The sequence below is a fragment of the Equus caballus genome, chromosome 7 (genome assembly GCF_041296265.1).
Source record: "Equus caballus isolate H_3958 breed thoroughbred chromosome 7, TB-T2T, whole genome shotgun sequence".
Classification (NCBI taxonomy): Eukaryota; Metazoa; Chordata; class Mammalia; order Perissodactyla; family Equidae; genus Equus; species Equus caballus.
This window is the reverse complement of record NC_091690.1, coordinates 4,679,776-4,704,669: the sequence shown is the minus strand read 5'-3', so window position 1 is coordinate 4,704,669 and position 24,894 is coordinate 4,679,776. Positions and strand designations below refer to the sequence as shown.

Here is a 24,894-nt window from a genome sequence, read left to right as displayed (position 1 = left end):
CTTCCTCTAGAATTGCATTTCCAGTCTTGCAAGACTTCTTTCAAGGACAGTTGCTGCTAATTCCTCAGAAATTGGGTTGTAACTTAAATGAAATTATGGGTTGATCTGCCTGTTCAACCACATCATTCCTAATTTGCTTCTTTCCCTCTGGGTGCTTAGTTTTATTTTAACTTAGGGAAGAAAGCCTTGAAAAATTTCTATCAGGCTCTGAACATCAGCTTCCAGTTTGGCCAAACTTCTGATCATAAGTTGCTAAATCCTTTCAAAGATCTTTTTCAGGTTTCAGCCCAGACAAACAGTAACTATGCCTAGCAGTATTAAACAATTTCGGTTACCTTTGATGTAGCAGTTTTCCAGAAAATCTCTGAGTCTTGTTAACTCTGGGAGGGGCTCATTTGGGGCGCTCCTATGAAGGTTGATCACAGGGGTGGCTATAAAGCCATGACCTAATATATTTTTCTTTTAGGTACATTTTATAACTGAATTTTTAATTAGCTTTTTGCAACAAAACTTTCCATAAGGTTACTTTGGAATTTTGAAGTCTTTGCTTTTAACGCACTTCTTAAATGACCTTATCTAATTAGAACATTCCTTTTAATGGTCAGTGTAATGCCCCTGAGGCTGACGGCAGACTGGTAGGACCCTTAACCACAAAAGGGAGTGCAACCCACATCTCTGACCACAAAATGGGGTGCAACTGCACTTTTGTCTGACCGTATTTTGGGGCCTCCAACCTGACAATTATTAAGCCAAGCCCTCAGGACGTGAAACAAGCTTGGTAAGATTTTGCAGTTCTTTGTAAATATTTACAGCTTCTGGGATCTTTAGGCTTTGAACAATTGTGCCAGAAGGTCGAACACTAGACTCTTGAAAGATTACGAACTTAACCACTTGGCCACGGGGCCAGCCCCTAGACTCTTGAAAGATTAAATGTTTTCCTTATTCCTCGGTTTGGAGGTTCAAAAAGAGCCCAAAGTTGCTACTGCAATTTTAAATTATCCTGAGTTATCTTTCCAACCATCTGCTGTTACTCCCTTTTTACGGGATTTCTCCAGGGTGGCTGAAACAAACAAGGTAATTTCTAAAGAGAGTTTCTTAGATCACTGAGAAACTCAGTCCCCAAACAGAAATTTTAACAAATAAAACAGTCAGAAAATAGACAAACACAAGCAGACACAGAAATCCAGTATTCTGGGACTCTCACCCAGAGTTCAGGATTCTAACCCAATCCTTGAGTGCTCCAGCAGCTGTAACCCTTTTTTATTATCTTCTTTGGAGTGTGGCTCGAACCCACACTTCCAGCCTTGGAACTTCTTTTTTTTTTTTTTAAGATTGGCACCTGAGCTAATATCTGTTGCCAATCTTTTTTTCTTCTTCTTCTTCTTCTCCTCCCCCTCTCCACCTCCTCATTCTTGTCCTCCTCCTCCTCCTTCTCCACAAAGTCCCCTAGTACATAGTTGTGTATTTTTAGTTGTAGGTCCTTCTAGTTGTGGCATGTGGGACACCACTTCAGCATGGTTTGATGAGCTGTGTCATGTCCACACCCAGGATCTGAACCGGTGAAACCCTGGGCTGCCTAAGCAGAGCGTGCAAACTTAACCACTCGGCCATGGGGCCTGGCCCCCTGGCCTTGGGACTTTAACCCAGCAAAAATCTCCCCAACAGGGACTCTAACACACAATTCTGAAGAGATTATTAGGCAGTTTAGGCTCAGGCACATTTTAACAAGTTTACTTACCTGAAGATGTCTGGTCCAGAAGCTGTTTCTTCTCTCAAAAGAGAAAAGAGTGCCAAAGGGCCTGGGGCACCACAGCGGGAAACAGAAATCCAATTGGCCAAGCCTCCAGACAAAATTGTCTAGGCAGATGCTAGGATCAGTGAAAAGACCCACAGGCCACCAGGGACTCCATAGCCTCAGGCGGGTGGTCACAGGACCTTGTCCCTTCATGGTCACCAAAATGGTTACAGCACAAAATTGGGGTTTTCTTGCCCAATGTGCATTAAGAACCAGTTATTACAGCATCAGCTTTTGAGAAAAGAAAAGGCTTGATTGCAAGATCAATGTGCAGGGAGACAGGAGGCATAAGCTCTCATGTCTGTCTCCCCGATCCAGCGCTTGGGGCAGAATTTATGGGATGAAGGGCAGGGTGGTCTGAAGCGTGGAGTTAGATGACTGGAGGTAAGGAGGAGTCAGGTAATTGATCTGCATAAGCGTAGTCAAGCTTCCTGGCTCTCTATAGGACGCATATTCACAAAAGGATGGTGTTAGTCTGATCTTAGGGTGGATTTTTCAACCCCTTGACGTCAAAAGGGTCATTTATGGGGCATTTGCACAGACCCAGTTGATAGGTTGGCGGTCTCAGCCAGCCTAAACCGGACAAGCGGTCATGTCTCAGTTCCTGTACACTATCTCTCAATTACTGTGTCGCTAAGATGGGGTCAGTTGAACTGGTCTCGGAGGGCCTGTGGCTACAATTATAACGGAGCATGGCACAGGCTGCAGAACGAGACTGCTGGAGTCCAAGTCAAGAGTGCTGGAACCAGCTTGCAAAAGCCAACTGTTAATTTCCAGGAATTTTACAAGCGGGTTGTTGAACACAATCATTATTAAAAATTAAGCGGTATGAACTTACAGTTAAATAAATTAAACTATAAGCGTTAAGCATTAAAATCCAAGATAATAAACAGTTAAAATGCATCACTTCCTAACTGTTTTACTGGCTTTTATCATTACCTATGCTCATGAGGTTATTTAGGTCTATTGTATCCGTATGATGGAAATCCTATATAACACTCTGCTACTGCCCACCTCTTCCCAACTCTACATTCAGTGATGCCACGTTGGTAGGTTGAAATCAGCCATGGTGGTATTTACACCATGGAAATCAGCAAACACTACAAATGATGTCTTCCTCTGCCCTTCAGCTCTCTGGATCTCAGTATTCTCATCTGTGCAGCAGGGATGATAATGAAAATAATACTTACCTCTTAGGATTTTATGATGTTAAGTGAGTGGATATATGACTGGCACGTATAAGTACTGATGATGATGATGATTATGATGGTGATTGGGTAAGACATGTTCCCAATGGTGTGCTGAACCTGCTCATACAAGCTCATGAGCACCTATTTGGTGTATCTCTTCCCCACTCCATGTTCAGGGAAGTCACATTTGATAGCTTGAAATGGGCCATCGTGGGAGTATTTATACCACGGTATTTGGCAATCTATAACCACCCCTTCCACCACTGAAGAGCTGGTTGTTAAACATTTACCAGCACACCATGGGGTATGTAGACTCCTCCAGGCACATTGTAGGGACTCAGCAACAAGGCAGGTCACAGTGGTTAAAATGTCTGCGAAACTTCAAAAATGGACACATCCAAGACAGGTCCCAAGGACAGAAACCATCCTGGTGCCCAGAAAGTCGTGCTTGTGTGATCCTTACCAGCTCCCTGTGGCAGCAATGCTTTCCTCATGAGAGTACTCTATCCTTTTTCTTGTAGAGCCTGGCACGCAGCATCATTAAGGCAGGAGACTTCCTTGAAGCCCACTATAATAACCTGCGGAGACCATATTCTGTGGCCATTGCTGGCTACGCCCTGGCCCAGATGGGCAAGCTGGAGGACCCCCTCCTCAACAAATTCCTGAGCGCAGCCACAGGTGAGGGGCAGCCTGGTGGGATAAAGAGGGGTGCATGGCTTTGGTTTGAGGGTGGCGATCTTGAGGTGGGATGCATGGCTCCAAGCTGACCTGGGATGGAAGCCAAGCTGGAATGGATGGTTGTAAGGTGTGAAGTCCTCATTGTAAGCCCCACAAGAATGTCCATCGCGTCATCCATTCAACAAGTGTGTGTTGAACACTTGCTGTGACGCAGGAGCAAGGACATGGGTTCTGATATCAGACTGACCCAAGTTTAAATTCCACTCTGCCACATTCTCACTGTGTGACCTTATACAAGTCACTTAACCTCTGTGGACCTCATCTTAAACTGATATCTACATCAAAGGTGGTTGTGAAGATTAAATAAATAATGCAGGTGGTAGGGTCTAGTACAGAGTAACAGCTCTATAGCTGGTGTGCTTACTACTGTTAGTATTGCTAATAACATTTTCATTATCTCAAGGGTAATTAGGATTAGATAAGATAATGCCATAGGGAATTTAGCACAGTGCCTGGCACACAGTGAGTGCTTAAACATTGGTCCGGTGATGACATTGTGTCAGGTTTACACTCACTGATGTAACATATCTGAATGTATACTGAAGAGATTTGACACAACAGAAGTTTGTTCCTTGATGTGGAACGGTACTGTGTGTCTTCCAAGTTGGTAGGCAGCTCTCCTCCACACAGTGATGCAGAGATCCAGGCCTCTTATCTTTTCATGGCTCTGCCACCCCGGGGCCTTGGAATCCATTCCATCCAGGCAGAAGGAGAAAGAGTCAGAAGGATTGTGCGAGGTAGGTGGACCAGGCATTGAAGTGGCCCCATCACTGCCGTGTACATTGCGTTGACCAGAGCTCACTCGTGCAAGCCATACCTACCTGCAAAGACTTCTGGGAGATGTAGTCCAACTGTGGGCCCAGAAAGAGGAGATAATGGTTCTTGATAACAGTCTCCTCTTCCCTGCGTACTTTCTTAGGCACTTGGGATATCATGGTGAATACAGCACAGCACCTGCCATCATGGACTCACACTCCAGTTGAGGAAAGAAATGAGTTAACAGATTTCTATAGAGCATCATAGTGCTGGGATGGGAGAAGCACAGGATGCTTTGAGAGATGGAAGGAAGGGCCTCACTTAGTCTTGGGGTGCCATTGAAGTTGAACTGTGCAAGATGAGTGAGAATTAACAGGAGTAGATGGATAAAAGTCAGCCCTGGTGGTCTAGTGGTCAAAATTTGACTCTCTCACTGCCACAGCCCAGATTCATTTCCCAGTCAGGGAACCACAGCACCATCTATCAGTTGTCATTGTGTGGCAGCTGCATGTTGCTGTGATGCTGAAAGCTATGCCACTGTTATGTCAAATGCCAGCAAGGTCACCCATGGTGGACAGGCTTCAGCAGAGCTTCCAGATTACGACAGACCAGGAAGAAGGATCTGGCCACTGAATTCTGAAAAATTGGCCATGAAAACCCTATGAATAGAAGGGGACCATTGTCTGATACAACACCCGAAGATGAGAGGATGGCGCAAAAAGATCAGGCAGGGTTCTGCTCTCCTGTACACAAGGCCACTAGGAGTCAGAATCGACTCAATGGCACTAACAACAAAAATGGAGAAAAGGTGCTCCAAGTAGAGAGAACAGAATATGCAAAGGCCCAGAGGTAAGAAGGAGCATGGAAAGTTTAGGGAATCTCCCATAGATCAGTGGGGCTGAAGTTCGGCATTCAAATGGAGGGGTGAAGGGTGATGAGGGAAGAGAGTGAGGCAGGAGCCGGCAGACTGAGGGCCTCAAATGTCAGCCAGGACACCTGCACACCAAGAAGTCTAGCATGACTCTTTCTCTGAGCTTTCTCTGAGCTGTCTCCAGGACTGAGGGACTGAGCAGTGAGCGTGAGTGTGGGGGTCTTCTCTGCAGACAGGAACCGCTGGGAGGAGCCTGGCCAGAAGCTCTACAATGTAGAGGCCACATCCTACGCCCTCTTGGCCCTGCTGCTGCTCAGAGACTTTGACTCTGTGCCTCCGGTGGTGCGCTGGCTCAACGAACAGAGATACTACGGAGGTGGCTATGGCTCCACCCAGGCAAGTGGCCCTCCATCCTCCAGACACCTGCATCCCTACTTCCCCTGGCCTCCCACTGGCCTCCCAGGGAAGACACTGAGACCAAGAGAGGCAATTCTGACCCACAAGCCAGGGTGATTGGAGTTGAGAAATCAATTTTTTTAGTTGTGCATCCATCTATGGATTCTAGAAAACATTCTGGATGTCCCAAACTGTGTTCTGAGCCTCCCTTTTGCTCCTGGTGTCTAGATCATGTTCTCATAGCCTAGGCTCAGGTATGAGACTCTGTCTCCCCCTGATGGTTTCTAGACCATGTTCTCAGTTCCACCATGTGCCCCATCTTATCCTATCTCCCTGCTGGGTTCTAGACCAGGTTCCCAGTTATTCAGCGCATCAGCTGAGCTTCTGTCTCCCCCCTGGTGGATTATAGGCCATGTTCTCAGTTCCACCATGTTCCCCATCTTATCCTGTCTCCCTGGTGGGTTCTAGACCAGGTTCCCAGTTATTCAGGGCATTACCTGAGCCTCTATCTCCTCCTGGTGGGTTCTACACCACTTTCTCATTTCTACCAGGTTCCCCATCTTATCTTGTCTCACTGTTGGGTTCTAGACCAGGTTCTCAGTTATTCAGGGCATTACTCGAGCTTCCATCTCCCCCTGGTGGGTTCTAGACCAGGTTCTCAGTTATTCACGGCATTACTCGAGCTTCCATCTCCCCCTGGTGGGTTCTAGACCAGGTTCTCAGTTCCATATGCCTCCCAGAGTTACCTTGTCTTGCTGTGGGTTCAAACCAGGTTCTCAGTTATTCTAGGGCATTAACAGAGCCTCTGTCTCTCCTTGATGGGTTCTAGACCGTGGTTTCAGTAACCTTGAGCTTCAATAACCTCAGGTTCCAGTTTTACCCCCTTCCCTTCTGGTGGGCTCCCAATCACATTCTCAGTGTCACTTTTGGATTCTATAGCATATGTCCAGTGTCCCCAGGCTCCAACTTTATTCTGTTTTCATGAGTGGGTTCTAGACCCATTCTCAGTGCCCTCAAACCCTTGCCTTAGTTTCTCTCCTCTGATGGATCTAGATCACATTCTCAGTGTTGCTAGACCGTCAGTCTTATGCCTACACTTTCTGGTGTATTCTAGACATGTGTTCAGTGTCTCCAAGCTCTGGTATAGGTCTCTGTCCCTTGGGGAATTCTAGAACATGTCCTCAGTGTCTAAGAACTCCCAGTCTTACGTTCATGCTCTCTAGTGGGTTCTAGGCCACACTCTTAGTGTCACTGAGACCTAGTCTAATCCTCTCTCACTCAGAGAGTTCTAGGACATGCATTCAGTACCCAACAGCCCCATTTTATCCTCACCCTCTCTGGTGAGTTCTAGGCGGCAGTCTCAGCGCCCCACCTCTGACCATCTGAGCCTCTTCATTCCCAGTGTGTTCTAACCACTTCCTCAGTCTCCCAGCTCACTCTCTTTTTTTCTCATGGATTCTAGGCCACCTTCATGGTGTTCCAAGCCTTGGCTCAGTACCAAAAGGATGTCCCTAACCACAAGGACCTGAACCTCGATGTTTCCATCAACCTGCCCAGCCGCAGTTCTGCGGTCACGCACCGCATCTACTGGGAATCTGCTAGCCTCCTGCGGTCAGAAGAGGTACAGCCACCTGTCCAAACCTTCCTCTCTCTCACCCTCCATGCCAGCCAGGGTTTGCCGGGAGGTAGGAGGGAGGGAAGATGACCATCACAGCCAGGGGAAGGCTTGGTTCCCATCACTCTCTTCTCTCTCCCCACTCCCTGCAGACCAAGCAAAACGAGAAATTCACATTAACAGCTAAAGGGAAAGGACAAGGCACCTTGTCGGTAAGGAAGGGGAACCCACACCTGCATGGCCCTGCAGGGGCCCTCCCCTTCCCAAGTCAGGTGGGCTGATACCTAGTCTTCTGTCTCATCTTGCCAGGTGGTGACAGTGTACCACGCCAAGGTCAAAGGCAAGGTCACCTGCAAGAAGTTTGACCTCAAGGTTAGCATACGACCAGCCCCTAAAACAGGTAAAAGGAGTAAAGACCCTATCTGTCACCTTTCCTCCACCCCCATTCTGATGTCTGCCCCCCCTCCTAAATCAGGACCCAGGGACCCCCTTCATCCTTCTGTCTTCTGTCTTTCTAGTCAAGAGGCCTCAGGATGCCAAGAGCACCATGATCCTTAACCTCTGTACCAGGTAAGAGATGGGTCACTGGGCTTCATCTTGGCCATCCCTCTGTCTCCAGCAAGACCTCTTACTAATAATATCCATGGTACCTAATAGTTTCTGGGAGTGTATTGTGCATCTATTACCGTCTTAATTACCTGCCAGGAGGTAGGTAGCATGGGCACTCCTCACTTTGCATGGCATGTGAGTCTAGAAATGACCACGTTAGCTGAGACCGTGCAAAGCAATCTTAATAATCAGTGAGGGAAATTACAATGGTTCTAGGACCTTTACAATTTTTTATCACACATCAAAAGCTCCCATACTGCCAGTTATAAAGGCATAGAGAAATAAGAAGTATAATAAAATGAGTGTTGACTACACTGTAATTTAAAATATTAGATTAAAGTTGGGTCTTTTCTTCCTCTGTTAAACACTTTCCAAAGCACTGAACTTTGGACAGTGTCTCCTTTCCTCTTTTTGTGTGACCTATCATAAGGAGCAAGCATCCTTTCTATGCCATAGTGAATTGTCAGGTTCCCTTCTAAGTTTGAGTCAACTTCCAACATTTTATCCTTTGAGCTCTCAATGTCACGGTATATCTCTGAGAGTTCCTTTAATGTGAAGGTTTTTGCTGGCATCACTTCTCCTAGGACATCTTCATCTTTTTGTCAAAACCACTTTTCTCATGTATGTCAATAAGTTCACCTTCACCGAATTCCTCTAGTGCATATCTAGTCTCTCAAAAGGCAGCAGGGTCCACATGCCCTCCATCTGCTATTTCCTCTGTAATTCCGTTTATGTTCTATTTGAATTTCACCTCCAGCATTATCACTCTTCATTTCTTTACTGTGCTCCCCTCTTTGTTGGCCAATTCCCTCTTTCAATTATCCAGTTTGTAAAACGTCATGTGGGTTTATCACTGGAAGATAAGGAAGCAGCACAACTCCAGTCTTTGCTCTCTGTGTGTGAACGGAATAATGGATGCTCAGCAACCCATCACCAACAGGCTTGAAACGAAGTGCTGTGATTGGTCATTGATTGTGAGGTGCATCTGTTATTTATGTCATGATGGGTGGACTGAGAGCTAGTAAAAATACAATTACTCATGACTAATATCTGTAAATTAATTTGTATATATTATTAATATTTGTGTATATTAATATTAATATACACATTTCAGTGGTACTGAGGTTTGAACTGTGTTGCTGGGGAACTAGACCATGGTAACAGAATCATGCAAAGTGAGACTGTTTGTATTCTTGTCTTCATTTTTTAGAAGATCTGAGGCATGGAGAAGTCAAGTAACCCATCAAAGGTTACACAGAGCTGGGATTTGAACCAATACAACTGGGTTCCAGAGCCTGAGCAATTAGTCCCCTAGACCATTATGCTACCTTTTCTTTAGTCTCCTTGGGGGAGTGTTTCCAAATTCTAACATGTGATTCTAGGTGGGAACCAGAAGCCTCAGTCCCCGTCAGATCCCATTAACCAGGCACTGACCCCTAAGGCTGAGCCCATCCTGGAACTCAACCCCTCTCTCCCTGCCCCATCCAGATACCTGGGAAATGAGGATGCCACCATGTCGATCCTGGATATATCCATGATGACTGGCTTTGCTCCTGACACGTGTGACCTTGACCTGGTATGAAAGTCTTGGACTCGGGGGCTGGGATCAGTGGAAAGCAGCCTGGGGTCTGGAAGAGGCTAGAGGGAGGGAGGGGGTTCCTGGAGGGATTTTCACAAGCCCTCTCCTTTCCCAGCTGAGCAGTGGCGTGGACAGATATATCTCTAAGTATGAGTTGAACAAGGCCTTCTCCAACAAGAACACCCTCATCATCTACCTGGACAAGGTAAGGCTTCCATTAGGACCTTGACCCCTACCTGGCTGGTCTTCCCTTCTACACTGGGCTTTGTCTGTGGGTGAAGCCGGCCCCAAGCTAGAAGACAGGGTCAGTGCTTCTGGGTGGTAGAGGAAGGAACATATAAAACAAGATGGTCACCCAGGTCAGGAAGATGGTCAACCCAAGTCAATGAGATGGTCAACCTAGGTCAATAAGGTGGTCAACCCAGATCAATAAGGTGGTCAACCCAGGTCAACACACCTCCTCTAAGCATCTCACCTTCTGACCACTGATGTTCAACCTCATTTTCACACCTGCTTCCTCCAACTTATTCTCATCACAGGCTTAAACAACCACTGAAAAGAGCCACTTTGGTTTCAAAAAGAAAAAGAAAAAAGTGCTCAGTGAAGAGAAAGAACTCCTCTTGCTCCCCAGCCCTAGTGTTTCTCTCTTCTCTTACTCTCTCTCCATCTGGCTTTCTCATGTGCTCTTCATCTCTAACATGACTTGGGTTCCTCCTCTCTTCTGCTTATTTCTTCCCATTCTCCTATCCTCATATGGTCCCTGCTAACTCCTAATACTCCCCATGCCCCTCACCCCATGTTAGTCAGTATAAGTAACACTAGCTACTATAATAAAACCTCTAAGTGTATGGGGGTCTCAACACAAGAGGCTTGTATTTCTCTCTCAAGTCAAGTCCAACTGGTGTGAGAGGTGAGAAAGGAGACTTCTGCTCCACATGGTCACTCAGGGATCCAAGTATCTTCTATCTACATCTAGAGGCTCTACAATCCCTAGGACCTTGGAGTCCTCTGCTGGATCCCTTCTTTCCAGAAGAAAAAAAGACTGTCCATGAGATGCGTTTTTTTTAATGATTTTTGTATTTTAATTTTTGTACTTTTAAATTTTTACATAATTTCAACCTTACAGAGAAATTGCAGAACCGTATAAAGAAGTCTCATATACCCTTTACTGAAATTCACTAATTGTTAGCATTTTTCTCCAAGTGTACATGACTGTCACATATACATACATACACATACATATATACACGTTTCCTATTTCTTTCTTTTTTCCCTTTATTTTATTCCAGTTTTATTGAGATATAATTGATATCTCACATGTCAGTTGAAGGTGTACAGTGTAATGATTTGATTTATGTATATATTGGAAAAGGATTACCACAATAAAGTTAGTTAACACATCCATCACTTCAAGTAGTTAGAACTTGAGCTTGTGTGTATATGTGTGTTTGTTTGTGCATGGTGAGAACTTTTAAGATCTACTCTCTTACCAACTTTCAAATAGACAATGCAGTATTGCTGGCCATGGGATGTTTTTATAGGTACCAATAGCAGTCTATTGGCCAGAATTCAATTGCATGGTTACACCGAACTGAAGAGGAGGTTGAGCAGAGTGCCCTATCCTTTTGAGACTCGGAGCAAAAGAAAATGGATTTGTTGAGCTGCTCATTAATCTTTTGCCAAAGATTCCTACCCTCCCCGACCCATTTCCCTCCTTAGTCCCTCAGTTTCCCTACCACTGTTCCAACCCCCATATGTGCCCTATGTTGGACTGCCTTCCATGTTGCCCCCACTGACTAACCTTCTCCTTCCCCCCAGATCTCCCACACCCAGGAGGACTGTCTGTCCTTCAGAGTTCACCAGTACTTTAATGTGGGGCTTATCCAGCCTGGGATGGTCAAGGTGTACTCCTATTACAACCTGGGTGAGCAGCCAACCTAGGGTCTGGGGTCTGGGGGTCCCAGGGATGTGTGAGTTAGGGGTCTGGTGGTCCCATGTTTGGGAACCTGGTATCTCCAGGTCTGAGGAGTTGGGACTCTGAGTGCCCCAGATGTGATCTCTGGATAGAGGTCCTCTCCCTCTGACCCCTCCCCACCACCTCTGCCCACAGATGAGACTTGCACCCGGTTCTACCACCCAGAGAAGGAGGATGGAATGCTGAGCAAGCTCTGCCAAAAGGACATGTGCCGCTGTGCTGAGGGTGGGTGCACAGGAGCCAGGAAGGGGCAGGCCATGCCCACTGGATCCCCCATCCCCATGGGGGTGACCCACGGGGCCCTGAAAGCCCTCACCCAGTGGACACTCAGAAGGATGGCCCTGGGGCTGCCCACACCCATGGGAGGTAGGCTCTGGACAAGAAGTGGGACTAAGACCATGTCCCCTACTCACCCACTCCGCAGAGAGCTGCTTCATGCACCAGGCGGATGACAAAGTCACTGAGGAAGACCGGCTGGACAAGGCCTGTGAGCCAGGAGTGGACTATGGTGAGTGCAGGGAAGGGCGTGCATGCATGTTTGATTGTGTGTGAATGATAGTGTGTGTGGCTGTGGTTGTGTGTGAGACTGTGTGACAGTAGGTGTGGTTGTGGTTGTGTGTGTGACTGGCTATAAGTGGTCGTGGCTGTGTGTGGCCGTGCTTCAGGTTGTAACTGTGGGCTACTGGTGTGTTTGAGTGTGTGAATGTGTTGTGATGGGCCATGATTGTGTGGAGAACCACGGTTAAGAGTGGACTGGGTATGTGCGAGTGTGTGAGAGAAGGTGGCTGTGAGTGGATGTGGTTGTGTGCCTGGGTATGTGTATGACTGTGAGGTTATAGTTGTAGACAGCCATGATTTTGTGAGACAGTGGTTGTGGGTGACAGTGGATATGGGTAGCTGTCATTGTGTATCTGACTGTAGTTGTGGGTGGCCGTAATTTTGTTCATGGCTATGTGTGTGACTGTGAGGTTGTCGCTGTACATACCCATAGTTGTGTGCGATTGTGGATAGGAGTAGCTGTAGCAATGTGTACGGCCGTAGTTGTGGGCATCTGTAATAGTGTGCATGGCTGTGTGTGTGGCTGTGAGACTGTAGTTGCGCATAGCCATGGTTGATGAGACTAGGTGTGGATGACTGGTTATGAGTAGCTCTTAAGTATATTACTACAGTTGTTGGTAGCTGTAATTGTGTGCATGGCTGTGTATGACTGTGTGAGATGGTGGTTGTATGACTGTATGTGGCTGGGTGTGTTACTGGGGGACTGTAGCATGACTAGCTGTGATCCTGCATGGATCTGCCTGGGGGGAGCCATGCACCTAGGTGTGCATGCAGGTGAGGATGCCCCATGGTCACCCCTGCCCCAGACCCACACTGTCCTCCTTCCCCCACAGTGTATAAGACCAGACTTCTCCGGAAGGAGCTGTCAGATGACTTTGATGATTACATAATGGTCATCGAGCAGATCATCAAATCAGGTCAGCCCTGTGCTCTGTCTTCTGTCTTCCTGCCTCCCCCTCCCCCATTTCCCTCCATCCCACCAGCTCAGCTTCCCTCTCCGTCCCCTCCAGGCTCCGATGAGGTGCAGGTTGGACAGGAGCGCAGGTTCATCAGCCACATCAAGTGCAGAGAAGCCCTGAAGCTGGAGGAGGACAAAAAATACCTCATATGGGGCGTCTCCTCCGACCTGTGGGGAGAGAAACCCAAGTGAGTGCTGGCCCTGTGCATGCGCATGGTCACCCCCTCCTGCCCTTCCTCTGGCCCCTCCTGACCTGTCATCCTTCCCCAGCATCAGCTACATCATTGGGAAGGACACCTGGGTGGAGCTGTGGCCTGAGGCTGATGAATGCCAAGACGAGGAGTATGAGAAAAAGTGCCGGGACCTTGGCAGCTTCTCCGAGAACATGGTCGTCTTTGGCTGCCCCAATTGAGCCCCCATCTTGGTCCCCCCAATAAAGCTTCAGTTATATTTCATGTGTCTCCCAAAGTCTGGAGGTCTTTGAGAGAGGGAAAGAGGCAGCTGTGATCCCAAGCTGCCTCACCTACAGCTCAGCGCCATCCCACCTGAACCTCACTTGCTTGCACTTCAGTCTCTCCTGTCGTTCACCTGCAAGTTCACTGGCTTCTCCACCCAAAGAGCACAGGCCTGCGGCACCTGCATCTAGCCTGAAGTGCACCTGCTGCTTCCCCTGCGTCTCACCTGCACCTCAGCTCCATCCTTACCTGAATTCTCATTTGTATTCTCACCTGCATCCTCACTAGCAGCTCACTGCCCCTTCACCTGAGTTCTCACTACTTGCTTACCAGCCTCCTTACAGCCTCATCATCTGACTTCTTACCAATATTCTCATCTGAATCTTTACTCTCTCACCTGCACCCTCACCTGTCACCTATCTGCATTTTTTCTGCATCCTCACCTGGCCCCCCACCTACATCTTTATCTGTAAACTTGCCTGTATCTTTCCCATTCTTACCTATTCTTACCTGTCTGTCCATCTGCATCCTCACCTGTATTTTTTCTGCATCCTCCTCTGGGTCCTCACCTGCATCTTTGCCTACATCCTTCTCTGGATCTCTTCTTGTCTTCTTACCAGCATCCTTACCTGCACTCTCACCTGCATATTTACCTGCCTTCTCATGGGCACCTTCCCCTGCACCTTTACCTGTGTCTTCACCAGCCTCATAACCCTACAGTCATCCTCTGCCTTCTCACCCTCTTCCTCACCTGCATCCTTACCTGCCTCCTCACCTGTTCTCACCTCCATCCCATTTTCCCCTTATCTGCAGCTCTCACTCCATTTCCTATCTTACCTGCATTCCAGTTGCCCTCCTGTAGGCTCGCCCCACTCTCCCGTTCACTACCTCCTAGATGAGCCCGAACAGACTCAATGCTTCTGTAGGATCGTGTGGGGCATCTGTGCTCAGGAGGGGGCGGTAAGAGGCAGGCAGGGCGATATTTCCGGCTGGAGCTCCGAGTGAGCTAGCAAAGGGAAGGCATGAGTCAGCAGTCAAAGAGGGAGTGTGGGGGCTGTTGCGGTCACAGCATCACCAGAGCTGCGTGGGGAGCGGTGGCAGCCACAGGCGAGGGGGGCCACTGGCTGCCAAGGGGGACTGGGGCCCCAGGCGCATCTTCTACCTCCACCTCTAGTCCCTTGAGGACTGTTCAGGTTGGGATCCAGGCTCCCAGCTCTGGATCAGTTCATCTCGTGCAAATGCCCTGAGCCTAGAAGTCACTCCTGAATACAGCCCCCTTCCCCTAAGACCCCCAGGTCCTGGAAACCCCCACCTCCCAAATCCAGGAATATGGGGGAAATAGAGTCACAGCCCCCAATTGCCAGAGACCCCTGTCTAGAGAAGACTCAATGAGCCTCATCTCTCACAGATGTCTCAGGTGACATCTGCCAGGCCCCCTGCCCTCCTCTATGTCCATCTTCTCACTTCTTCTCTTGCTTTTTTCTCCTTTCTCCTGTCCTGGGATTCAGTTTCTTCATTTCTTTAACACATGGGGTGTTGTTTTATTTGAGCACCTGTGGTTCTAGGCTGTGAACAGCACAGACAGGATCTCGTGAAAGTTACATTCTAAAGATGGAATAGAATGATTGCAGACGATGAGGATGTCCAAAAAGAATGGAGAATAGGGTGATGTGTGAAGGCTTACCTGCGGTGGGGCCACAGGTAATGGTCACTTAGATTGAGTGACAGTTCACTTGATGAGTCAGCCTAGTTAGGCTATGGTGACCAGTCGTGTGGTTGAACACCAGTCTAAATGTTGCTATGAAGGTATTTTTTTTTTTTATATTTGCACCTATAGTCAGTTGACTTTAAAAGCAGATTACCCTTGAGCCAGCCCTGATGACCTAACAGTCAAAGTTCGGTGTGCTCTGCTTCAGCGGTCTGGGTTCAGCTCCTGGGCATGGAACCACACCACTTGTCTGTCAGGAGTCATGCTGTGGTGGCAGCTCACATAGAAGAACTAGAAGAACTTACGACTATCCACAACTATGTACTTGGGCTTTGTAGGGAGATAAAAAGAAGAAAAAGGAAGAAAACTGGCAACAGATGTTATCACAGGGCAAAATCTTCCCCTGCAAAAAAAAAAAGAGTATGTCTGAAACACAAAAAGCAGATCACTTTTGATAATGTGGTTGGGCCTCATCCAATCAGTTGGAGGGCTGAAGAGAAAAAATTAAGTTTCCTGAGGAAGAAAGAATTCAAAATGGTGGTGTAGAAATTCGGCCTGTGTTTCTAGCCTTCAGACTCAAGACTGCAACATCAACCCTTAACTAAATCTCCAGGCTACTGGCTTGTCTTACAGACTTTGGACTTGCCAAGTGGCACAATTGCATGAGCCAATTCCTTAAATATCAGTGTGTGTGTCTGTGTCTGTATCTCTCTATCTGTCTCTCAATAGATTAGATTGGTGGATGGATGGATGGATAGATAGATAGATAAATAGACAGATAGATCGAGATAGACAGATAGATATAGATAGATTGATTAGATAGATGATAAATAAATACATAGGTAGATAGAAAGATATGACAGATGGATGGATGGATGGATGGATGGATGGATGGATAGATGGATGGCTGGGTGGGTGGATGGATGGATGGATGGGTGGATGGATGGATGGGTGGGTGGATGGATGGATAGACGGATGGATGGGTGGATGGAAGGATGGATGCGTGGATGGATGAATGGATGGATGGATGGATGGGTGGGTGGATGGATGGATAGATGGATGGATGGGTGGATGGAAGGATGGATGCGTGGATGGATGGATGGATGGGTGGATGGATAGATGGATGGATGGATGGGTGGATGGATGGATGGGTGGATGGATGGATGGGTGGATGGGTGGATGGATAGATGGATGGATGCATGGATGGATGGATGGATGGCTGACTGGATGGATGGATGGTTGGGTGGATGGATAGATGGATGGCTGGGTGGGTGGATGGATGGATGGATGGGTGGATGGCTGACTGGATGGATGAATGGATGGATGGAGACGTATTATTGGTTCTGTTTCTCTGGTAAACCCTGATTAATACAGGTGGCCAGGGAAGGCTCCTGTGAGGAGGGGGCTTCTTGAGTCAAGACATAGATGACAAGGAGGAGCCAGCCGTGGGGGATCTGAGAAAGACTGTTCCAGGCAGAGGGAACAGTAAGTGCAAAGGCCCCAAGACACCTGGGGCAAAGTGAGCAAGAGCATGAGGGCTTCAAGATAGTGGCGACCACTTAGTGTCTATTCTAAGATCAGGGGACAGCAAACTTTTTCTAAAATGGGCCATATAGTAAATATTTTAGACTTTGAGGGCCAAAAGGTAAAGTCAAGGATATTATGAAAGTACTTATAAAACAAGAGAGGAAATGTCTGCCCTGCGGTGCTCTGTTCTCTTAGGATAGGCCATCCGGGGTGGTGGGCATGCTTTGCTCCAGGCTGCTAGAGACCTTCTCTGGATAAAGAGTGACTGATCTGAGGCTTGGAGGTCCAGGCAGCTGGAGGGGGTGAGGGGTGACCCCCAAGGCCAGTTTCTAGCTCTCTGCTCCAGCAATACCCAGACCCCAGTCAACCTCTCTGTCTCAAGGCCCAGCTGTCTCACCTGGGTTAGGTGGCCAGAGGCAAGAGGACATGCTGAGTCACACCAGCCCCAAGAATGAGAGTCATCCACTCAGTGCCCAGCAGTTCCCAACAGAGGGGACTCCAACGAGTACATGTGGGGCTGTGGATGATGGTGGGGTATTGGCTGCAGGCCAGAGAGGCAGGCCCTGGGAGCAGAGTGAGGAACAGAGGGCAGAGGAGAACACCCTAGTTGGGTCTTCAAAGCTCACTAAAGTGCCGGCTGCTCCTGCGGCTGTACAGAAATGGGGTGGGGGGGGGCAGATTTGTCCCGTGGCCGTAATTTGATAACCCCTGTTAGTTCAGTGGGAAACACTGGAAGATTTTAAGCAAGGGAGGGATGAGAGCTGACTTACATGTTTAAAAAGCTGATGCCAGCAATTCTGCTCCTAGGTACATACCCAAAAGAATTGAAACCTGGTACTCAGACAGGTATATATTCATGCATGGTCACAGAAGCACAATTTGCAATGGCCAAAAAGTGGAAACAACTTAAATGTCCATCAACAAATCAACGGATAAGCAAAATGTGGTCCATCCATACAATGGAATATTATTCAGCCGTAAAAAGGGAATGAAGCACTGACACATGGTGCAATGTGGATGAACCTTGAAAACATACTCAAAGTAAGAGGTCAGACACAAAAGACCACATATCACATGCGTCCATGTTTATGAAATATCCAGAACAGGTAAATCCACAGGGCAGGAAAGCAGACTAGTGGTTGGCAGGGGCTGAGGGTATTGGGGAACCAGGAGTGACTGTTTATGGCTATGAAGTCTCCTTTTGGGACATTGAAAATGTTTTGGAATGAGACAGAGTTGCACGACATTGTAATTGTACTAAACGCCACCGAGTTGCTCACTTTAAAATGGTTAGTTTTGGTCAAAGCCTGGGTAGGTCAGTTGGTTAGAGCATGGTGCTAAAATGGTTAGTTTTATGTTGTGTGAGTTTAACCTCAATAAAATAAAAATGAATAAACAAGTAAAGAAAAAGATTAAATAAGTAAATAAATAAGACTAAATAAGAATAAAGACTAAATAAATTTTAAAAATGAATGAATCATGAAGAATAAATGAATAAGAGCTCACCCTAGCTAGAGGGTAGAGAACGACTTGTAAGGCAGCAAGAGATAGAGCAGGACGTCTAGTTGGGAAGCTACTGCAACAGTCCAAGCAAGAAATGATGGGTGCTTTACTGTCTCAGTCTGATCCGGCTGATGCAAGAAGATATCTTAGACTGAGTGCCTTCAACAACAGGCATTCATTTCTCACAGTCTGGAGGCTGGAAGTCTCAGATCAAAGTGCCAACACAATTTGGCTCTGGTGAGGGCTATCTTCCCGGTTTGCATGTGGCCACCTTCCTGCTGTATCCCCACACGACAGAGAGAAAAAGCATCTTTCCCGTGTCTCATCTGATAAAGGCACTAATCCTATCACTAGGGCCCCACCCTCATGACCTCACCACCTCCCAAAGACTCCGCCTCCAACCACCCATCATGTTGGGGGATTAGGGCTTAAACATCTGGATTTGGAGGGGGGCGCAAACATTCAGTCCATGGCACTTAGCTAGCAGTGTAGCAATGGGCATGGAAACAAGTGGCTGGATTTGAGATCTGATTGGGAGGTTGAAGAGACAGGGCTTGCTGAAGGGTGGGATGCAGGGGAGAAGACAGAAGAGAAGTCCAGGATGACACCCAGGTCTTAGGCTTAGTTAACTGGCTGGGCAGAGGTTCCATCCCATGGCTGTGAGTTCCAATTAAAACTTGCATGCATTCCACACACGTGTGCACACACACATGCATGCACGCATACACACTGGTGCACACTCACGTGCACCTGTAAATACATGCATGCACACATATGCTTGCACGTGCATGCGCTCACATGCATGTGCATGCACACATCCACATGTGCACACATGCAAGCATACTTGCACCTGCACACACTTCCATGCACACACATCATGCACATAGCATATACATGTATGCACATAGCATACACATGCACGTGTGCACCACACAAACCACCCTTGTACTTTCCACTGTTCTTATCAACATCTAAAACACTGTATATTATTTTCTTACTTATTCGGCTCATTGTCTTTCTCACCCCACTAGAATAGGAGCCGCGAAAGACAAAGCGCTCTTGTCTCTCTTGTTCACAGCTGTACCCCTGAACCTAGAATAGTGCCTGGGACACAGGAGATGCTCAATAAATACTTGGAAACTGAGTGAATGAAGCAGCCGGAAGGGATAGCTGGGGCCTCCCCTCTCTGACCCCCACCTGAGTCACATCTTAAGAGGCCTCTGGAAAGAGTGAGAGACCATGTGAGTGAGAGTGAGACAAGGCCAGGCTGGGGGTGGGGGGACAGGAAGAAGAGGAGGACGAGTGGGGAAAGGGGAGGGGCCGAGCCCCAGCTTTAAAGGCAGCTGCGGGACCCACCGGCGCCTGTCTGCAGCGTGCAAAGCCCAAGAGCGTTGGGCAATTGTGGTTTCCTCCCTGCACAGGACCCAGCCCAGCCCGGGGCATCTCGGGGCCTCATCCGCTCAGGCATGGAGGACACAGTTGTGCGGCCCTCAGTGTTCGTGGTGGACGGACAGACGGACATCCCGTTCACGAGGCTGGGGCGCACCCGCCGGAGACAGCCCTGCAGTGCCGGCCAGCTGGGCCTGGGCTTCTTGTTGCTGCTGCTGGCGGCGGGGCTGGCGGTCCAGGGCTGGTTCCTGCTGCAGCTGTACTGGCGTCTGGAGGATATGGTCACCCCTCTGCCGGTGAGTGGGGCCTGGGGTCATGTGGCGGGGGTGGAGGGGGTCTCCTGTGTCACTGTGTGTCTCCCTGCGTGTATGTGCAGGACAGGGGTTGCACTAAAAGCAGCCCAGAGCAAGTTAATCCACCTCTCTGAACCTCAGTCTGCTCATCTGTAAAATGGGCGTGATAATAAGAGTACCCATCTGCTAGGGAATAAAACAATATTGCATGTGTGGTGCCAGGCGGTGGCTGGCCCACAAGCATTCAACCAATCAGAACCAATATTCTTTTCTTTTTTTTTAATTGAGATATAATTGACATATTACATTGTTTAAGTTTGAAGTGTACAACATATTGATCAGGTACATTTATATTGCCATTATATTGATACATTTATGCTTGATACATTATATGATCGCCATTGTACCGTCAGCTAACACCTTCATGGCGTGGACACAATTATCATATCTTCTAGTAGTGGGAACAAGTAAAATCTAGTCTCTTAGCAAATTTAATGTTTAGAATACAGTTTCATCATCTGTAACCCCCAGAACGGACATTCTGATATTGCTAATTATTATTAGCCACATCCCTCCGCCACAGTTGGGACTGTCACTAATCGACTTTGTCCAATTCGGAGAGAATCTCCCCCTGCTTCACTTTTCAGTTGGCTGTGGATGTGTCCGTCTGTCTGTCTGCCACACCTGTGGGTCTGTGTGCCCCACACCATGACCATGTGGTCTTGGTCTTTTGTGTCTCATGTTTTCAGGTCATTTCTCCTTGTGAATGGATCTGACGGCCACACGTGTGTGTCCACATGCCCACATGGACCTGTGCTGCTCTCCTGCATACATGCGCCCACACGTCCATGTACTCACCTGTCCATGGCCCATGTGTCGACGTTTCCGGGTCTCTGCATTTGCAGACCTACATAGATCCATAAACCACGTGTCCACATAACTGTGCCCATGTGTATCTTGTCAGCCTGTCACGCAAGTGTCCAAGTCTGTGTCCAGTGTCACGCATCCATATCCATAGGTTGGCACTTACATCCACGTGTACAGTCATACGGATGTCCATGTAGTTAATAAACCCTTATACATCTTACTATGTACCAAGCATAGTAATACACTTTTTACACATAAATTCACTGAATCCTAAGCAGATACTATTCATATGTCCATTTACAGAGGGAAAACTGAGGCACGGAGTGGTTACAAGGCTGCTGTGGGGGGGTGGGGGGCGGAGGAGGGTGTGCACATGGCCCTAGGTACATGTCTGAGGGTGGCATCTGAGCCTGTGGTCAGCATGGGTCTCTCAGGCATGAGTCTGAGCCGTGAGAGGCGTGGGCCCCGCAGGTCCTCACCACGGGCTCCTCTTCATTTTTCAGGACAGAGATGCAGGATCCTGGGAGGAGCTGATGCAAGGTGAGTCAGAGTCCTGGTCCACAGGGAGTGGATAGGAACATTCCCACACTGCCCCCACCCCCTCAGCCCATTGCCCAATGCCATTTGCACAACTAGCCCAAGCCCCACCAGTGCTCCTCCCCGAAGCCTGAGAAGCAGAAGTTTGGGTCACTCCGGAAAGGGTGGGGTTGACACCAGAAGATGGACTGGGTGACCCCTCGGGAGGCTGTCCCTTACTCTCCACTGCCTTCATATCTTATCTAACCTCTGACCCTCTCTTCCCAGAGCGGAGGTTCCACCAGGCGAACCCAGCAGCACACCTCACAGGTGAGGGGGACCCCAGGGTCCTGGTATGGGGTGGGGGTCAGTGTGTCCTGAGGAGACAAGACAGATGCCCCAACATGTCAGAGTATCCATCCATTCACTCGATACTTATTCTCAGAGTCACTCAGAGCGCAGGCACTGCCCAGGTCCGTATATTTCTAATTTTATTTACTGAATAAACCTTTCTATGGTGCTTACTATTCTTTGTACATATTGATTCATTAAATCCTTAGCAGGTACTATTCATAGCTCTGCCTTACAGAGAGGGAAACTGAGGTACACAGAGGTCATAAGGCTGTTGGACCAGGGCGTGTCCTGCCTCCAGTCCTTAGTTCTGCCACTTACAAGTTTTGACGCTTTTGGCAAGTCCCTTAATTGCGCTGTGCCTCCGTTTCCCCACCTTCGAGAAGGAGACAAAATGAATTAAGATGTGTAATAAGCAAGTGACTTGTGGCTCACTTTCCAAACCTGCAAAGTGAGGATAAAGTGAATTAATACACATAAAGCTCAGAGAGGGCAGGACTCAGAGAGGGGTGGCGACTGGCCTAATGGCACACAGCAAGCATGGGACACGAGCTGATCAGTCCCCTTTGTCTCCCTCCCCAGGAGCCAACTCCAGCTTGACGGGCAGCGGGGGCCCACTGCTGTGGGAGACGAAGCTGGGCCTGGCCTTCCTGAGGGGCCTCGCCTACCAGGACGGTGCCCTCGTGATTGTCCACGCCGGCTACTATTACATATACTCCAAGGTGCAGCTGGGCGGTGTGGGTTGCCCACAGGGGCTCACCGGTGGCCTGCCCATCACCCATGGCCTCTACAAGCGCACGCCCCGCTACCCTGAGGAGCTGGAGCTGCTGGTCAGCCGGAGGTCACCCTGTGGACGAGCAACCAATTCTCGCGTCTGGTGGGACAGCAGCTTCCTGGGCGGAGTGGTACATCTGGAAGCTGGGGAGGAGGTGGTGGTCCGCGTACCAGATGAGCGCCTGGTCCGACTGCGGGACGGCACCCGGTCCTACTTCGGGGCTTTCATGGTGTGAAGGAAGGAGTGATGGTGGATGGAACGGGGGTCTGACAGGCAGAGACCTCAGAGGGTGCCTCAGGAGACAGAAAACCCAGAAAGCAGAGATTTGGAGAGTGCTCTGGGGAACCCAAAACTTGGCTGGTGGAGAGCACAGGGGGCACCACCAGGGGTCAAGAACCCAGACACCCCGAGGGGTTGAAGACCCAGCAAGCACCTTAGAGGACCAAATTAAACTGCAGACCCCACCACGGACAACACTGCAGACAAAGACCTGGAGACTGGGTCTGTAAGCCCCCAAACAGGGTGTAGAACTGATCTGCCTGATATTCAGGAAGAAGGGGTGAGGGGTGGGTATTTATACTTTTAATTCAGAAGAAAGTGAGACTTGGGGGTCCAGGGACTTGTCTGAGAACGGAAAAACTTATCACCCTCTCCACTCTCACAAGTGTGGGAGGGAGATTTATCATCAGGACTCATCCATGTGGAGAGCCCAGCCCAGCCCAGCCCCACCCACGGTCACAGTCACTTACTCAAGTCCCACCCACAGGCTTGTGGCCACACCTCAGCCTGGCCACAAAAAGTTACACTCAGAGACACAGGCACAGGGATGTGCTGGTAAATGTTTACCAAACAGCTCTGCATAGGAGAGAGGTTTCACAGTGTTTGCTGATTTCCCTGGTGTAAATACTCCCACTGTGGCTGGTTTCTGGCTACAATGTATCATCCACCAGCTGGCTGTAGCCCAGCACCGCTAAACACTCACATCCCACTAGGGCCCAATGGCGGTTTCAGCACCCAGGCCAGAGCCTGGTACACAGCAGGCACTTGGAAAATGTTTGCAGAAAGAAGTAGAGAGAGACAGAAGAAGGAGGGAGGCGGGGAAGGAAGGGAGAAAGAAGAAAGAAAGAAAAAAAAAAGGAAGAAAATACATTTATACCTACAGCATCACAGAGAATCGTTCAGCTGCACAATCTCAGACACTCTTTCATATGCACAGATTCATACAAAGCATCCGATTCTCTCGCAAACACACATGAGTCATAGACAGCACACAAGCAGTCATAAGCATTGCATGACAACCACCCATGACACAAGTCATCATCACAAACTCAGTCACCCACACGGTGTCACCCTCGTGTGACACACGGGTTTCGATGCTCATCACATCGGACTTCCACATGCCGCGTCACGGTCAGACCCATCTCACACGTACATGGCATCACAATGACACACACATACACACATACACAGCCTGAGGTTCCTCCCAGCCAAGACGAGCACATCTTGGGGTGAGGACCAGACTTTGTCCACAGCCCTGGGCCCCTTGACCACTAGTCTTGGAAATAAATGGCAAATGTTGCACCGGGATCCGTCTGGTTCTTAGGGGAAGGGTGGTTTGCAGAGGTGGATGGATGGATGGAATGACCCACGGAGGTCACTCTACAAATGAGAAGCCAAAACCCAGCTGGCATAGCTCTATGCAAGAAGCTTGGGGAGACATCAGAGACCTCATACCCGCGGTCTGCCTTCCCCTTAAATCTGAATTCCTGAGCAAGTGGAAGCTACATCCTGCCAGGCACCCTTTACATACAAATCAGGTGGTCTATGCAAACGAGCATATGACCCGGTATGGCTGGAGGAACATTTCACCTCCCAGGACCCTAGAATAAGGGCTCAGACCCCAGAGGTGAATGAGTTATTATTGTTATTGTTGATAATATTGTTGTCATTGTTGCCCGGTACAGGGTGAAAGGAAATAGGCTTTGCAATCAGATGGTCCTGGGTTGCAACTCCACTCTGGCACTTCCCGGCTGTGTGAACTTAAGCAAGTCCCATCACCTCTCAGTGCCTCAGTTTCCTCCTCTAAAAGGGGAGGTAACAACAGTCCTTGCCTCCTAGGTTTGTTGTGAAGGTTAAACCCAGATCAGGCATAGAAAAAAACCGTTTGGTATGGTACCTGGTACACCATAGGAGCTCTGTAATTGTGCAAGTGCCATTAAGTGATTTAGAAATAATAAGAGCATTTGTCAGGCACTTTCTCTATGACTACCATCTCGTGCGAGTCACATCTTTGTATACATACGTGGGCAGAAGCTGTTGTTGCCCCTATGTTCCAGATGTAGAGACTGAGGCAGGAGTGCCACCCCCAGCCACCCCTACCGAGGACCCACGGATTCATGCCTCTCTGCCCTTGCTGGGCTGGTGGGAAGTGGGACGGCCCCAAATGCTCAGCCCAGCCCCCGCTGGAGTT

At 48.6% G+C, this 24,894-nt stretch overlaps 2 protein-coding genes across 3 annotated transcripts in view; both read left to right on the top strand.

Annotated features, from left to right (window-relative positions):
• Positions 1-13,495, top strand: part of LOC100060505 (complement C3) — a 40,695-nt gene extending 27,200 nt beyond the window's left edge. The window contains exons 28-41 of the mRNA XM_023644588.2: positions 3,507-3,663; positions 5,583-5,746; positions 7,209-7,367; positions 7,514-7,573; positions 7,671-7,761; positions 7,880-7,931; positions 9,459-9,546; positions 9,665-9,754; positions 11,368-11,473; positions 11,660-11,749; positions 11,949-12,032; positions 12,916-12,999; positions 13,093-13,228; positions 13,311-13,495. Of these exons, the coding sequence (XP_023500356.1) occupies positions 3,507-3,663; positions 5,583-5,746; positions 7,209-7,367; positions 7,514-7,573; positions 7,671-7,761; positions 7,880-7,931; positions 9,459-9,546; positions 9,665-9,754; positions 11,368-11,473; positions 11,660-11,749; positions 11,949-12,032; positions 12,916-12,999; positions 13,093-13,228; positions 13,311-13,452 (1,503 nt within the window). The 3' untranslated portion in view covers positions 13,453-13,495. The remainder of the gene's footprint in view (positions 1-3,506; positions 3,664-5,582; positions 5,747-7,208; positions 7,368-7,513; positions 7,574-7,670; positions 7,762-7,879; positions 7,932-9,458; positions 9,547-9,664; positions 9,755-11,367; positions 11,474-11,659; positions 11,750-11,948; positions 12,033-12,915; positions 13,000-13,092; positions 13,229-13,310) is intronic.
• A 5,816-nt stretch (positions 13,496-19,311) lies between these two features.
• On the top strand, positions 19,312-24,011 carry TNFSF14 (TNF superfamily member 14). 2 transcript variants are annotated; one of them, XM_070272581.1, is made up of 5 exons: positions 19,312-19,474; positions 19,655-19,918; positions 21,286-21,322; positions 21,587-21,628; positions 22,232-24,011. In XM_070272581.1, the coding sequence occupies exons 2-5, from the start codon at positions 19,700-19,702 to the stop codon at positions 22,657-22,659; spliced, it is 726 nt and encodes a 241-aa protein (XP_070128682.1). In that variant the 5' UTR covers positions 19,312-19,474; positions 19,655-19,699; the 3' UTR covers positions 22,660-24,011. The 2 variants fall into 2 exon arrangements, with proteins under 2 accessions (XP_070128682.1, XP_001496269.1); XM_001496219.4 differs by lacking the exon at positions 19,312-19,474 and having other exon boundaries at positions 19,585-19,918.
• Positions 24,012-24,894: the final 883 nt, after the last annotated feature.

Bases quoted from the DNA above. Each gene is read 5' to 3' on its own strand.
- TNFSF14 (XM_070272581.1), top strand. From the start codon at position 19,700: ATGGAGGACACAGTTGTGCGGCCCTCAGTGTTCGTGGTGGACGGACAG. The intron at 19,919-21,285 runs GTGAGTGGGGCC...TTCATTTTTCAG, and splicing joins ATATGGTCACCCCTCTGCCG to GACAGAGATGCAGGATCCTG. The intron at 21,323-21,586 runs GTGAGTCAGAGT...CTCTCTTCCCAG, and splicing joins CTGGGAGGAGCTGATGCAAG to AGCGGAGGTTCCACCAGGCG.